This window comes from Dasypus novemcinctus, chromosome 17 (genome assembly GCF_030445035.2).
Source record: "Dasypus novemcinctus isolate mDasNov1 chromosome 17, mDasNov1.1.hap2, whole genome shotgun sequence".
Classification (NCBI taxonomy): Eukaryota; Metazoa; Chordata; class Mammalia; order Cingulata; family Dasypodidae; genus Dasypus; species Dasypus novemcinctus.
In genome coordinates this window covers 69,102,613-69,119,220 of record NC_080689.1, presented here as the reverse complement: position 1 = coordinate 69,119,220, position 16,608 = coordinate 69,102,613, and the positions used below count along the sequence as shown (strand labels likewise).

Below are 16,608 nucleotides of genomic sequence, written 5' to 3'. Positions count from 1 at the left end.
ACCTTGCTTCTCTACTTACTATGTGATTTTGAACATGTTATTTAGCCTCTCCAGTCTTTAGTGTCATCAACAGTAATACCATCTACTTCATTGACTTGTGACTATTAAATGAAACCAACCATGTAAAACAGCTTCCATGTGATCTCTGGAACAGAAAAGAGAGGTAGTGCATAAGTAGAAAAAGAAAAAAAATTAGTGTACACTTGGTGTACCTCTGTTTCTCTTTTCTGTTCCAGAGATTCCTTCAATTTTTGTGCTTTTCCTTTTTCTCTAATGTTCCCTTCTCTTCACTGTATCCTTTTATTAGACAAGTAAATAGTACAAATAGGGTAAGTCTTTTACATTTATTAGAACATCCATTGATTTCAGAAAGACAGGACTTGCAGAAAGGTATGTTATGTCTACTTTAGGTATGGACTAGGATTAAAACACCATATAATACATATGCCAGAATTTCAATTATTGATTCCACTATCTCGGCTCTTTCTTGTTAGATTCAGAAAATATCCTTTTAGAACCCAGAACTCTTGACCTTTCAACAGATGAAGAGGATGAAACACACTATTCCTCAGAAAGTAAGGAAGATCAGAGTGCATCTTCTAATGGTTCCAACTCTCCAGAAGAAAAGGAATTTTCTTCAATAGGTTGGTAATTTTTGTAATCTTAGTTAAGAACTTTATTTCTAATATCAGTATTTTCTATTCTGGTGGTTTGCATTATAGATAACACAACAAAGTACAGTGAAGTATGGGACAAGTAATTTTTTACTAATTATTATCAGAGTGCCAACATTTGCAGCTTTTGTCCATGACATAACATGCCCCAGGCTAGACAACTTGTCAGTGGCAGAGCTAGGATTCACACCTATACAATCTGCTCCAAAGCCTATGCTCTTAACCACTGTGCTATACTGGGTGATTTAAACTGGTACCAGAAGGATGTAAGAATTTGTCAGTGAAGATATTTCAGGTATAGGGTGCAGAGTATATATAACTCTAGGGAAAATAGCATAGTGTGTTCAGGAAATTAGAAATTGCTGTTTGGCTACAATATTTGGTTGGGAGTTTAAGAAGGTGGAACAGAAAGAAAGAAAGCAAGAGAGGCAAGTTGGTGTTAGATTATAAAGGACTTCTAGAAACTACTGAAAATTTTAGGCACATGGATGACATGACCACTTTTGTATTTTAGAATGATCAGTCTAACTCAACGATTGACAAATTTCTGTCCTTGGGTCAAATCTGACCTACTGCTTATTTTTGTATTTAAAGTTTTATTGGAACACAGACATGTTGATTCATTTATATATTTTTGTGGCTGCTTCGGTGACAAAATTGATTGTGACAGAGACCTCATGGCCCAGAAAGCCAAAACTGTTTATCTGAACCTTTACAGAAAAGTTTGCTAACTGTTGTCTAGCTCAAGGATCTTAACTTGTTTTGTGCCCTGGACCCCTTTGTCAGTCTTGTGAAGCCTAAGACTGCCTTCTCAGAAAATTAATGAAGTAAAATATATAGCATTATAAAGAAAAACAGCTATATTGAAATGTACTTTTTAAATATATATATAAACAAGTTTTAATATAGTAACAAGTGATTACCCAACTCTGTAGCCTTGTCATTTTCTTTCTTACCCAAGTTCACAAAGTACAGAAGCACTAGTGATGAAGTCAGTATTGAGAATTGAAGCCTGATAGAAAATTGAAGCCTCGTGTCTCGATATCGCACTGTAAAATAGAACTTTCTGCAATGATGGAAAAGTTCTGCTTTGTCACTGTCCAGGAGTAGCCACTAGCCACATATAACTACTGAACTCTTGAAATAGTAGCTGGTGTGACTGAGGAACTAAATTTTAAATTTGATTTACTTTTAATTTAATTAAATTTAAATAGCCACATGTGGCTAGTGTCTGCCGTATTTGACAGTGCTGCTCTAAAAGAAGATGGATTAGGCTGTCTAAGAAAGTGGTTTTAAAGTGTGGGCAATAGTGCCCACCTCTGGAAATGAGTGAGAGAATTTTCAGTTATTGTAGTGACTGAGGTATTGCTGTTATGTAATGCCCTGGAGGCAAGGGATGATACGTGTCCTGCAGAATACAGGATAGTTCAGCCACAGGGAAGCTTTGTCTCGTCCCCAAAAGACCTTTGAGAAATTCTGATATAAAGAAAGAAAACCTTGCCTTAAAGGAACACTTAGAATTGCAGGCCATGTGTTGACTGAAGAAGGAAAGATAAAGAAGCAGTGTGAGGGAAGTGGATTTGGCTCAATGAATAGAGTATCCATCTACCACATGGGAGGTCCAGGGTTCAAACCCAGGGCCTCCTGACCCATGTGATGAGCTGGCCCACACACAGTGCTGATGTGTGCAAGGAGTGCTGTGCCACACCGGGGTGTCCCCTGTGTAGGGGAGCCCCACCGCAAGGATTGCACCCCATAACGAGAGCCACCTAGCACAAAAAAAGTACAGCCTGCCCAGGAGTGGCACCGCACACATGGAGAGCTGACGCAGCAAGATTATGTAACAAAAAGAGACAGATTCCCAGTGCCGCTGACAAGTATATAAGCAGGCACAGAAGAACACAGGGAGGAGGGCGGGGAAGGGGAGAGAAATAAATAAAAAATAAATAAAATGTTAAATTTATTTTTTAAAAAAGTAGTGTGAGATTATTACCAAGCACCAGCTGATGATGTAAATAGAAAAAGACCTTGAATAAAAGGGTCAACTCAGACCAGCAGAATATCTCAGCCCACATGTAGGATCATGTGTTAAAAACTGCTTTTTGACCTTGAATAAAAGGGGAAAATGGCAGACAAATTAGTTTATATGGCTAAGAGTCTTCAAAAAAGAGTAAAGAGGTCATCACAGGGGTCATGCTTACGCACTCCTCAGGAGGACCCCAGAAACAGCCAAAGTGGACACAACTGCAGATACTGGTTCTCCTAAGGGCTTCGGAGACCCACAGGGATATGGTCATGGCAGCTGGCTCTGAAGCTCAGTACCATGTAAGTGAGCCCTACTTTGGAATTTGTGTCCCTGAGTGTGATGGAGTTGGACTCAGATGTAACCTTTCTACACATGCCTCTTCTGTCACTTTTACTGAACCGATGGTTGGTGCTACTGTTGATGTATACTCAGGAGACTTGAATCTCTGGACTGTCCTTGTGCCAGCTGGGCCCTAAGCCTCAGCAGAGATGCAACTCCTATTCCCTGGTTCATTGGACTTACACAGGTCAACTAACAGGGAGGTGAAGATGGTCAACCACCACACCAGGGAATTGGGAGTGCCTACAACTGCAAGCAGGAGAATTGCATCCACCATCCATGTGGAATCTAAGCCCCTTCTCCATATAGAGGTAGAGTGGACATCACCATGCCAGGACCCACAGAATGGAGGAATAAAATATGGATTAGGGTGGACTTACTGATATTTTACTATAAAACTTTTGTGACTACTAATAGAAGAAATTATATAATTGATGGGGAGAAAGTGGCCACAGTAGTTACTGAGGGGAGGGAGTGGGAAGAAGGGATGTGATGAGGGGGTATTTTTGGGACTTTGGAGTTGTCCTAAATGATATTGCAGGGTCAGATGCTAGACATTATATATCCTGCCATAACCCACTGAATGTACCGGGGGAGAGTGTGAACTACAGAATAAACTGTTATCCATATGGTGCAGCAGTGCTCCAAAATGTGTTAGCTAAGTGCAACGAGTATGCCACAATGATGGGGAAGGTTGTTGGTTTGGGAGGAGTGGGGTGGGGGGATGGGGATATACAGGAACCTCTTATGTTTTTTATAATGCAACCTCTTTTGTGATGTATGTATCTTCAAAAAAATACAATTTACAAAAATGATAGGGGTGGGGGGGTGGGGGTTATATGGGAACCTCATTTTTTTTTAATGTAACATTCTATGTGATCTAGTAACTTTAACAAAATTTTTAAAAATTAGAAGGAAAAAAAAAGCAGTGTGATACATTTAAGGACTGGTATGTGAATGGACGAGTATATTTATTTTGTATTCAGATGATAGAATTACTAGAATGATACAATAATGGAATTTCAGCCTTGAAATATGCCCTTTGTCAGAGACTGTGACCAATGGGGAATGATATTTGACTCCCCACCTAAATGATTTTATATCAGATAGGATGATATATATGAAAACAACTTGCTCATGACAGTTTTGTAAAAAACATATTTAAATTATTAAAAACAATTGGCTGGGTTTATTAATTTTATTAATTCATTCCATCTCTGCCCAGATATAGAGACTCAGGAAAGGATAGAATACTCTTCTTTGAACTTTTTGCTTCTTTATTGTCACTTGAAAGAGCTTCAGCTTTATGTAGCACTAGCATCTCACTAGTGAGTCTCATTTCTTCTGATTTATTAAATATTAAACCCCTCCAAGTCATTTGCCAGTAAAGTGCCTCCAATTCAAGAATTTGTTTCTTAATTCATACAACTTCGGTATTTGAATCTAAACGTATCATCTTAACCCTGTTTGCACATTAAAATCTCCTACTAGAAACCTATAAAAACATATTGCCCCTCAACCTCTCTTCAGATCAGGTGAATCTGAATCTCTTGTACTGGGACCTGGACATCAGTATCTTATCAAGCTTCCCAGGTTGTTCTAATGTGAGACTGGGGTTGAGAATTGCTAATCTAATCTGCTGTGGGGGTTTTGAATTTTAATTCAGCTTTGGGTTGTATTAGCTCTCTACCTTCTAGCTTTAAAGATATGTTTTCTGGTTTTCATTCATATCATAGTAAGATCATTAAACCAGTCAAGATAAAATACAGAGCCCTCTGGCAGGTCACTACATTGCTTCATAATCAACTTTTTTTTTTAGGTTATTCAACCAGCTAAAAATCTAGTGAATTATGCAGTTTAACCCATATATTAATATTTTAATGTTCTGTTTAGTGTTAGTTCAGTATTTTGGAAAGAGGAAGAGACATCTGATCTGCATCAGTTCCTGATACACTAATCTATAAAAAAGTACATCTCTTGATTTGGTATTTCTTGTTCGTAATGAACATCTCTTGGTTTCTAATGATTGCTTTTTCCTGCTTCAAAATTAATTCAAGCACTTTTTGTTTTCCCAAGGACTGATGTCAAGCATATTGGTCTGTAATATCTGAAATCTGTCTCTTTTGGATATTGAACCATTTGCCAGACATATGACATTTTTTGTGTTTATTTTTCAAAGAATTTAGGCCAATTTGTGGGAACAATTAGAAAATTTTGCTTGAGCCTCAGGGAATTGATACTGCTTTAATATTTTGAAGTGCTTGAAATGGAAAAAATTTCTCTTGCCATTTTGTCTACCTTAATGTTCTGCTTAAGAAACCATTTTTTTCCAGAGTATAAAGGTGAATTACAGTTTACATCATGCATTAAAGGACTTGTTTTGAATTGGAAGAGTCCATATTAATGAGATTTTTTTAACTGTATAAAATAAAAAAATAAAATCAGACTCTATTAAAAGTTGTCTTAAATATTATTCACCTGGTAAATAAACCTGATTATTTCCATTCGACTTTTCTACTTTTTTCATGTGGGAATTAGCACAGGACCATGGACGCTCACTTGGCCATGTGCTGTTTATAGTCCATTTTGCCCTCATTATATGCCTGGATGCCCACGGGGCTGAGGAGATGTAGTCCCTCTGCCTTGATGAGTTAGAATGGTCTGTCACTGATGCTTCTAGCCTCTGCCATTCTCACTGACTGGGGAATTCCATCCCCAGCCCATTCCACGTCCCTGCTCAGATGATCTCAGAGCTTTTGGAATTAGCCAGCCCTGAATTAAAAGAAAAACCCTTGATGAGTGAGAAAATTAAAAGATAAAACTGAGTGGTTTCAGTGTGTTTTCTGATATTTCTGGATTTATTTCATTTAATTTTTATCAAATTCATTTATGTAAAATTTGAGCCATTTAGTTGTCATATGCTTTTATTAAAATGGTAAAACATTGGAAAAACAGTGCCTTTAATTTTTTTTCTCTTAAATGTGAGAAATATTTATTTCTGATGCTCTTTGATTTTCAGCATCCTTCTCCTTGTTTCTTTCAGTTCAGATCCCTGATCCAGCTGTTATTCATGCAGCCCGCAGAAAACGTGAATTGGCCAGAGCCAAGAAGGACTATATTGCTTTGGATGTAAAACATACCTCTACTATCTCTGGGGTGAAGAATAACAGTGATGAAGATCCTGAGAGTGAGCCTGATGACCATGAAAAAAGAATACCATTTACCCCCAAGCCTCAAACACTTAGACAGAGAATGGCCAAAGAAACAAGTACATGATTTATTTACCAATATATGAAAATTAAGGCATTTTTCATTAGAATATAAAGTCCCCATAAAATCATAATTGTAAACATATATGGTGGTTGATTTTTATTTAATTTGGCCAATGACATGGCCTCTAAAAGATATGTCTGTATCAAAATATTACCAAAGCATAATAATGTTTACTATTACCTGACCCCCAAATGATCTTTCTTGACAGTTTTTTTTTTATTGTACATTGTCTTATTCTGGCAACTTTTTTTATTTTATTTTTCTTAAGATTTATTTATTTATTTATTTCTCTCCCCTTCCCCTCCCCCCACCCCAGTTGTCTGTTCTCTGTGTCTATTTGCTGCATCTTCTTTGTCCGCTTCTGTTGTTGTCAGCGGCATGGGAATCTGTGTTTCTTTTTGTTGTGTCATCCTGTTGTGTCAGTTCTCCGTGTGTGCGGCACCATTCCTGGGCAGGCTGCACTAGGCTGCACTTCCTATGGCGCTGGGCGGCTCTCCTTACGGGGCGCACTCCTTGCACATGGGGCTCCCCTACGTGGGGGATACCCCTGTGTGGCACAGCACTCCTTGCGCGTATCAGCACTGCGCATGGGCCAGCTCCACATGGGTCAAGGAGGCCCGGGGTTTTAACCGTGGACCTCCCATGTTGTAGACGGACGCCCTAACCGCGGGGCCAAGTCCGCCACCTCTGGAAACTTTTAAAACCATTGTTGTTACCGTTGTAAATTTTTTTTTTAAAAAACATGGTAATATCTACAGTCTTGTTCTGCTAAACCCTTCTTTTCTACCATTAATCCTTATGTCTACATAACTATTTTCACGTTTTTCATTTATAAACAATATGAGTTTTACCAAGGTTTTTGTCACTTCAGCTAATACTTTCCATAATGAAACTCTGGTTCCTTGTAGCCCAGAAATTATTTTTTAAATGTTTGGATACTCATATAGGTATTAAGAGATCTTTGATGAGGATAACCAAACTTTTCGTTCATTCCAAGTTTCTTCCTCAATAGGGGTTGTTGTGTTTTCAGTGGGACAGTTTGGTGATCAGAGTGCAGGTTCTGGAATCAGTTTATTGAAGTCCCAGCTTCAACACAATCCTCAGATAAAGTTTTTTACCTCCCAGTAGGTGAAATTACTCATTTGTAAAATGAGGGTAATAATAATAGTGCCTTCTTCCTGGGATTGTTATGAGGAATAATTAAGTTAATGCAAAATTAGACCCCCAAAATATTTGCTGCTGCTGCTACTATAATGGGAAAATATTGAATATTTATACATTGATTTTTTTTTTTTTTTTGGTAGCAACCAGAAATGAAAAAACAAGTGAAGACAGTCAGGAAGATGAAAATCAGGATATTTGGGAACAGCAGCAAATGAGGAAAGCAGTTAAAATCTTAGAGGTAGTAATAATTTTTGTACCATATGTATTTGTTTTCTATGACTGCTGTAACAAATTACTACAAACTTGGTGGCTTAAAGTAACAGGAATTTAAATTTATTCTCTCACAGTTCTGGTACCCAGAAATCTGTAATCCAAGTATCAACAAAGCTGCCCTCCAAAGGCTCTAGGGGAGAACCCTTCTTGACTCTTCCAGCTTTTGGTCACCCTGGCCGTTCATGGCTATGGCTGTATAACTCCAGTCTCTTCACATGGTTTTCTCCTCTTCTCCTGTTGTGTCTTTTATAAGGACACTTGTCATTGGATTTAGGACCCCCCTGGATTACATCTGCAAAGATCTTTTTTTTCCACCAAGGGTTAGAGTCGTAGGCTCTGGTGGTTGAGATATAGGCATATCTTATGGGAGGCCACCTTTCACCCCACTACTCCATGTACATTATATCCTTTTTCCACTAGATTGATACCTTCCACATACTATACTATACTTCCACATACTATAAGCCACTTGAGCAGATCATATCTTTTTTATGTTTAATTTCACAATAACTGATAGGTTATATGGAGTATTTAAAGGTGAAGTTTAAACAAATAGTGACAAAGCTAACAAAAAATACTATACTTGGGATAAGAAGTCCTAAATTTGGGTTTAGTCTCTGTTGCTAAAATTTAAGTTTTATGAGGTCATTAACTATTTTGTTCACTGTTATAAGCCACAGTGCCTAATATTGTAGGTGTTCAGTAGATATTTGTACAACTCAGCAAATCATGACGTTCTAACTCTGACTGCTCAGGTTTGCATTTGTATTTGATGATTCGGTGTGTGTGTGTATTTTAACCTAATGGTTAAAAAGGTTCCCAAAGTTTCTTGTTCATGGAGCCCTTACTGCCTCAGTAATTTTATCATGGTGACCCTAGGCCAAAAAAAGTACCAAATAATTCTATTTATTAAGTAGTTAGGTAGGATCACAGATTTTAGTAAGATTTATGTGCTAACCGCTTAGTAGCCATTTGGAAAAAAATAATGCAAATAAATTAAGAGAAAAAAAATTTCTTTATATTTATTTCATTTTTTCATTGCAGAAGTTGTATGTTTATAGAAAAAGCATACAGAAAATACAATGTTACCATATATCCCCCTCACACACTCAGTTTTCTTGAATAGAGAAACACATTGTCTTAGTATGGTACCTTTGTTACAGTTGGTGAAACAGTATTATTATTTTACTACTAATAATAATGGAATTATTAATACTATTAACTATAATCCATAGTTTAGGGCTCACTGTGTTGTATGGTCTTATAGTGTTTTTAAAATTTTTATTCTAGTTACATATACAACTAAAATTTCCCCCTTCAACCATTCATATATATAATTCAGTGCTAATTCCATTCACAATGTTGTGTCACCATCACCACCATCCATTACCAAAACTTTTCTATCACCAGAAACAGAAATCTTTATCAAGCATTAACTCCCCATTCACTACCCCCACCCCAGCCCATGATAACCTGTATTCCAGTTTCTGACACTAAATTTTTTTATTCTAATTTTTCCATACTGGTGACGTTATACAATATTTGTCCATTTTTGCCTGACTTATTTCATTCAGCGTGATGTTTCCAAGGTTTATCCACATTGTTGCATGTATCAGAACGTCATTCCTTTATATGCCTGAATAATATTCCCTTATATGTATATGCCACATTTTGTTTATCCATTTATCTCTTGAAGGACACTTGAGTTGCATCTGTCTTTTGTTAATTATGAATAATGCATCTTTGAACATCAGTATCCAAGTATCTGTCCAATACCCTGCTTTTAATTCTTTGGGGTATATATATTTAGAAATGTGTTTGCTAGGTCATATGGTAATTCTATAGTTAACTTTCTGAGGAACCACCAAACTGTTTTCCACAGCAGCTATACCTTTTCACATTATTACCAGAACTGAATGAGTGCTCCTGTTTCTCCACATCACTCCAACACTCTGTTATTTTCCATTTTTTTAAAGGAAGCCATTCTAATGGGTGTGAGGTGGTATGTCATTGTAGATTTGATTTGCATTTCCCTAATGGCTAATAATGTTGAAATCTTTTCATGTGCTTATTAGCTATTTGTATATCTTCCTTTGAGAAGTGTCTATTCAAGTCTTTTCCCATTTTTAAATTGGATTGTCTTTTTGATGTTGAGATGTAGGAGTTCTTCATATATTCTGAACATTAAACCTTTATCAGATATGTGGCAGTTTCCAAATATTTTCTCCCATTCTGTAGGTTGTCTTTTTACTTTCATGATGAAGTCTTTTGCACAAAAGTTCTTAATTTTGATGTAGTCCCATTTATCTAATTTTCTTGAATGTATATATTAATATGTTTCATTAATTTGGAAAGTTTTCCTTGACTAGTCCTCTGCCCCTTTCTCTCTCTCTCTTCTCCTTCTGGGACTCCCATAATGCATATATTGAGTCACTTGGATTCTAAGACACTGTTCCCTTTTTTTCATCCTTTTTCCGTTCTGCTTCTCAGCCTAAATTATTTCAATTGTTTTGTCTTTGTGTTCACTGATTCTTTCTTCTCCCAGCTCCAATCTGCCATTAAAACCCTCTAGGGATTTCTCATTTCAGTTATTATGGTTGGTTCCTTTTTAAAATTTCTCCTTATTGAGATTTTCATATTGCTCATGCAGTGTTTTCCTGATATCCTTTAGTTCTTGCTCTGTGTTTTCCATTATCTCTTTGAGTATTTTGAAGTTTGTATTTTTAAATTCTTATTCCAAAGTTTTCTGTGTTTGATAGTGTCTTAATTTTTATCTTGTTCCTTTGGTGGGCCATTATTTCCTGTTTGTTTTTTTCATTTGTGTTGTAATCTTTTCTTGAAGACTATTCATATTTAATATTTTAATGTGTTAACACTGGGATTTAATCCCTGAGCTCTCTGTTCCTTAAGTCTGTATCCAGCTAGTGATATAACAAGATTTCCTTGAATGCCAAGGGTTAACCAAAACAAAGAAACCAATACAAAAATCTTTTGCAGTCTTTATAATTTGGCTCTGTTTTGGCTGGTGCTTTTTTTCAGAGTTTAACCTTCCTAACAAGAAAATCAGAAAAAAGTGAAGTGCAGAGTCTTCTCCATCTTTCCTGAGTGAGCATCTTTTCCTGGGCTTATGCTTACTTGCTGGCTTTAAGAACTCCCCTATTTATAGGAATCCAAATATCCCCTTTAAACCCTATTAAATAGGATGCACCCCACCCGCCCCGTGCTTGTTGTATGTCGTAAAACTGGTAACCCTTTGCCCCAATGGATTCAAATTAATTGTTTCTTACACTGCTTTAGCTATCTGCAACCTGCTTCTGCCTGCAGGGAAAATTCTGGGAGAGTAAGCCAGTGATGAGCTTCCTGGTTCAGTCTTTCAGACTGCCACCTGAAAAATCAGCACGTCAGATGGGCACCCCAGTATGCACTTAGGGGTTACTTTGCCCCTCTGGAACAAGGCCAGGGACTAGCAATGGGAGTGTAGGTTGGCTTTACAGTGCACAGGTAGGGGTAAGAGAAGGGACCAGCAAATGTTCCATGAGGTTCTCCTGCTATTTTTAAAGCTGTGTTTTCTTGATTTAGCACTCTCTGAATTATTGCAATCCTTTAACTGTTTTGCAGAGTTTTGAGCAAGACAGCTCTGCCAGCTTTTGCTAGTTGTTCAAAGATTCTGTGGAAGATGGTTTTATGCCACCATCTTGGTCTACCAAAAAACTATTTCATTTTTTCTTCAATTTAGATCCCCGATAACAATTTCAAAAAATCACAGTTGTTCACTAGTGGGACATATTCATCTTTTAGGCACTGCATGAGTTCTCAAACACTGGTATTAGATTTGACACTGCCACTCATTTTCTAGTCCACAGTGATTTTCATGCAGCACTTACTTTTTATTACAGCATCTGCCAGAAACCCAGCTTCCCATGTATGACTTCTTCAAAATGAATATAATTGAATTATGTACTTGTTTCTTTGCCCATTCTTTGTCTAAATCATCACGTGCACTCTCAGGGTCTTCTAAGAACTTCTTATTGTTTTTCTTCATACCAGAGATGGTAGTAGTATATTTTACTTCCAAACAATGTATCTTAGGACCTGGCCAATTCACGTTTTCTGCAGGCTGCCTGAATGAAAGCTGTGTCAGGGGTCTGAACTGAAAGAAACAAAGAGGAGGATGCTGAAAATCAAACACAAGCAGAATCTTAACTTAAGCAAAAATAAAAGCAGAAAACACCATTTTTTTCATTATTTTCATACAAGCATGTGGCATTAACATATTGCTCAAAATTTGTATCAGTAAAGGCATAAAACTCAATAAATTTGATAAAAACTGAATATGGTTAAGAGAAATGAAGCAAATGTAGGCATTCAGAGAACATACTGAAACCACTTCATTTTATCTTTAACTAGCTCATTCGTTAGAATGTTTTGAACTTTTCAAGCCTGGTGGAAAGGAGCTGTGATTATAGCTAGACAGCAAAGTGTAAAAGATACTATATTACAAGATATATTGGTTTGAAATATGTTTCTCTGCAAACTCAAATAATAGTGGGTTAAACAGAAGTAAAAGCTTTACCTAGAAACCCTCCAACAGACTTCCATTTACTTTTCACTGATCAGAATGGAGTTAAATGGCTACTTCTATCTTAGATAACTAGTATTTAACTTTTGGAAAATAGGTACTGGATTAAGCAGATAATTGTGTCTTATCAGACAAAGTAATATACACCAAGGACTGTTACTTCTTCAGACACTGTGATTTTCTGAGAGTACATTAAGCTTTAAGTGAAATAAGATTTCAGAACTCTGAAAACTAAGGTTTATGAAAAATAACATTTTGTGATCTGCCTCTTGCATGAATTTAAAGTTATAATTTAAAGCTGTGGGGATTTTAAAAACATTTTATTGCATGAAAAATGGGCATTTTTATGCTGAAAGGTTCTTTGGGATATGCAGTGTCCTTACATGCTTTATCATTTTTGAAGTAAGCGAAATGTTTAAAAAAACATAAATTTCTTATTATTTGTAGGGAGGAGACATAGACCTTTCCCACAGCAGTGAATCTCAAGCAGTGAAGAAAAAGTTTGATACTTCCATTTCATTCCCACCAGTGAATTTAGAAATTATAAAGAAGCAATTAAATACTAGGTAAGTAATAATTCATTTTGAAATTTACCTTGGTCCTAGACATTTAATACGGGAAATAGTTAGCACTGTATTATCTCTAATTATTAAATATAAATATCAAATGACTTTGATAGTTGTCCATTAATTCATGTTAATGAATCAGCAATATATATTAAATCAGGTGTATTTAAACATAAACACACATAAAACAAAGTTATGTTTCAATTGGTTAACAAAAGTGTGACCAGAGGCTTTCAGGCCCCTAACCTAGTATTTTCCCTCAGAGCAATGGTCCAGTATTCACAGTGACTTTATAGAGTATAACTACCACTAATAAGGAGAATCAACTGTATACCTATACAAGCACATGTATTTTATATAAAAGCCCCTCTTCTATACAGAAAGATACACAATATGTACCTGGTTTTTTACCTTGTTTCGTATATTATGTACTTTAAGTTCTCTCTTATCACCAGTGACATTTTTACTTAAAGCATTTTATTAATACCTGCTATCTATTAGTATCTTGATTTATTTCTTAACTCTTCTTAGCCTTTTCCTGTTCTTTGCATAAGGCAAGGGAAATGCTGGAAGACAAATGCTGTTATCATTATTCAGGGAAACTCAGACAGGATATTTGGCCAAAGTAAGTGCCTAAGGGTTTCTAGAATGGAGCACAGATTAACAGAAAAAGTTCAATGATAAAACTAAATCTGATTTACATCCACATACCTTGAATTGTTTTTTTATTTGTAGTTAATTCTCCAATTTTAAGGTATTCAGAGTCCAATATTAGTGGAAAACATATTACAGGTATTTTTAAAGAAATAAATGTTTCTCATTCTTCCACTAGCCTGTATACATGAGTTGTAACTGAATTTTTAAAGATAAGCAGAAATTGATTTCCGTTTGACAGTTTTTTCATGTAACCTAGTGGATACATGTGACAAGAGGTGAAAGAAAGTGGGATGCCATAACCTCAATAAACAAACGTGGGGGCTACTACAGCAGCAGAAGAAATGACACTCCTCAAGGAGCATCACATTCTAATGACAAAACAGAAACCATTATGAGTCTCAAAACAGATAAATTTTACCACATCATAAGGTGCTCAAATGGTTTTACACTTAACACCAATAAAGACCACAGACAAACTAATCTAATAACGCCACATGGTCTCCTCTATTTCAAATAGATCACTGATTCTTCCAGTAATCCACATAAATAACAAATTCTCATCAATCCTTGCTTAGACCACACTGACAAACTTCCACTCTAAAACTATCCTATGCTTAACTCCAGCCCCTAAAATCCTGTAAGTACCCTTTCCTACCTGTCCCCTTCTGAGACTTCTTTCAGTATGGTGTTCTTTGCTCAGCAAATCTAGTAAACCCTTAAACCCAGGTTTTTTCAATCAGCAGTTTCTATGGTAATCTATGTAAGAGAACTTTGAAAAAAAAAAAAAACCTGTATTAGATTCCTGCTTATTGTAGTAGACATAAAAGTTTGAAAAATAAAGCAATTTTAAAAAATTTTTTGTTTAGATTAATGTCACTACAGGATATGCATCGTTCACATCTGAGGGAATATGAGAAATACATAGAAGATATAAAGTCCTCAAAGAGTACGATCCAGAATCTAGAGAACTCATCAAATCAAGCGCTAAATTATAAATTCTATAAAAGCATGAAAACTTATGTGGAAAATTTAATTGACTGTCTTAATGAAAAGGTACATGACTATAAATATTTATATCAGTTCCTATTTCTGGAGAATCCCAACACATTTTTTTTTTTTGTCTAAATCATGTAACTAAATACATTCTTCTAGTGTTTTTCCTACATATTTTGACATATAATGATGCTAAGTATTCCCTTAATAATGGACATTTTGGTGTTTTGCAGTTATTTTGCTATTATAAATGGCACTGTATAAAATTTGATATATAAAAGTTTTTGTATATAAAATTTCATCTGTTCAAGAAAATTCCTAGAAAGTAAACTATTAAGTCAAGGAGGTTTAGTATTTTTAAGGCTATGGATCATATTGCCAAATTGTTCTCCAGTAAAAGTGTGCCAGTTTTATTTTATTAATTTCCTAGGTTAATTAAATAGAAAAAATATTGTGGGTATTATTCTTTTAAATATTGTATTAGGGTCTCATATAAGCCCTTTAACTTAGGTGTTTGTAGTTTTTCTCTTCTTGTAAGCTTTGTAACCTTTGCCCAGTTCTTACTAGGGATCTTTTTCTTTTTCTTTAACTTTCTTTTAAACTTATATGATGAATAATTCTTTATAGCTTAAAGATTTAATGTTTTATCCTATTCAATGTAGATATACTGTCCAGTTTTAGTCTTTTGATTTTGTTTGTGGTGTTTTTTTACATTCGACTTTTGAAATTTTTGTGTTATTCGAGTTTTCTTTCTTTCCCTTTATACTTTGCGCCTACTAAATCCTTCCAATGGGGTCTTCAGTTGTCCTTTTTTTTTCCTCAAAGTAAATTAACCACTTTTTAAATAAGTTATTTTCAACTTTCCATATTCTTATTTACCTACATTTATAGGAAACAATAGAATGCTTTCCCCACTTTGCTGTTTTAAGTTGGCTACCTCTAACATCCCTTGGTACTTCCTGAAGTATTTATAATAATGTTATTTTCTCTTCATTCATCCTTGAGGTGAATTATACTGTTAAAATCTTGTCGTTCTATGCATTGATATAATCCATAGCAACAACTGTGGAACATCCTGGGGTGGGATGTCCAAGAAATGTAAGAATACCAATCTCATCTAGTCTCTCATTTCTGCTACACAACTTTCTTACCTGTCTCTGATTAGCTGTCTTCCATTCTCCAATATTTCAAATCTTCCCAGTTTCTCCCAGTGCCCCTTGAATAAAAGCTGCACCCATCATTTCCTCCTACTCTTCTATCTCAGAGGAAGAGGAATCCTTCCTCTTATCAACAGCTAATCCTTTGTGTTCCTGACTCCATTTCATTGGGTTGCATTATTTGTGATATTTTAAGCTGTTTCTAATATAGTATGCTAATTTTCTGTTTTTTAGCGTGAAAAGTTTTGGCAGCTAGTTCTGTTGATCACAGTGTTTATAAATTAAATATGATAGTATCGAAGATGTTCTTTATATGAGAATTGAGCATATGCATATGCTTTTATAAATATTTTAAGTACTACTTTTTATAATTCCTTATTTGTGATCTGGAAAATGCTGGTTATGTATGTATTTCAGGTTATCAACATTCAAGAAATAGAATCATCCATCCATGCTCTCCTTTTAAAACAATCCATGACCTTTATGAAACGCAGGCAAGATGAATTAAAACATGAATCATCATACTTACAACAGTTATCATGTTAGTATTTTTCCTATTCAGTATAATTTATTATTCAATAAGTTAAACTAACAGCTGGAAAAAATATATTTGTATTCCTGTATTTAAAAAATGCTGTTTGCCTATTTGCACTAGCCCTTCACCCACCTGTATCCAAAACCTGAAGCATTCAGAGCTAAGTCTTCAAAATGTATTAAATTAAGTCTAAGACTAAAAAATAAAAAGAACTCCCTAATCATTTAATATTTGATACAAGACATTTGTATGGCCATTTAATGAATGTTTTGAAATGAGTTCACATAAATCTATAGACTATTAATGATCTAATGTCATAAAAATTTTCCAGGGTTCTTCCACAGATTGCTGAGGGAGATTAAAGAAAGACTG

General features: G+C 35.5%; 1 protein-coding gene across 2 annotated transcripts in view; it reads left to right on the top strand.

Moving 5' to 3' along the window:
- The window catches only part of GCFC2 (GC-rich sequence DNA-binding factor 2), a 50,630-nt gene that overhangs the window by 10,672 nt on the left and 23,350 nt on the right, over positions 1 to 16,608 (top strand). For both annotated transcript variants that reach the window (XM_004473349.5, XM_004473352.5), the window contains exons 2-7: positions 495 to 644; positions 6,083 to 6,307; positions 7,617 to 7,714; positions 12,776 to 12,894; positions 14,418 to 14,604; positions 16,119 to 16,242. In XM_004473349.5, the coding sequence (XP_004473406.3) occupies positions 495 to 644; positions 6,083 to 6,307; positions 7,617 to 7,714; positions 12,776 to 12,894; positions 14,418 to 14,604; positions 16,119 to 16,242 (903 nt within the window). The remainder of the gene's footprint in view (positions 1 to 494; positions 645 to 6,082; positions 6,308 to 7,616; positions 7,715 to 12,775; positions 12,895 to 14,417; positions 14,605 to 16,118; positions 16,243 to 16,608) is intronic.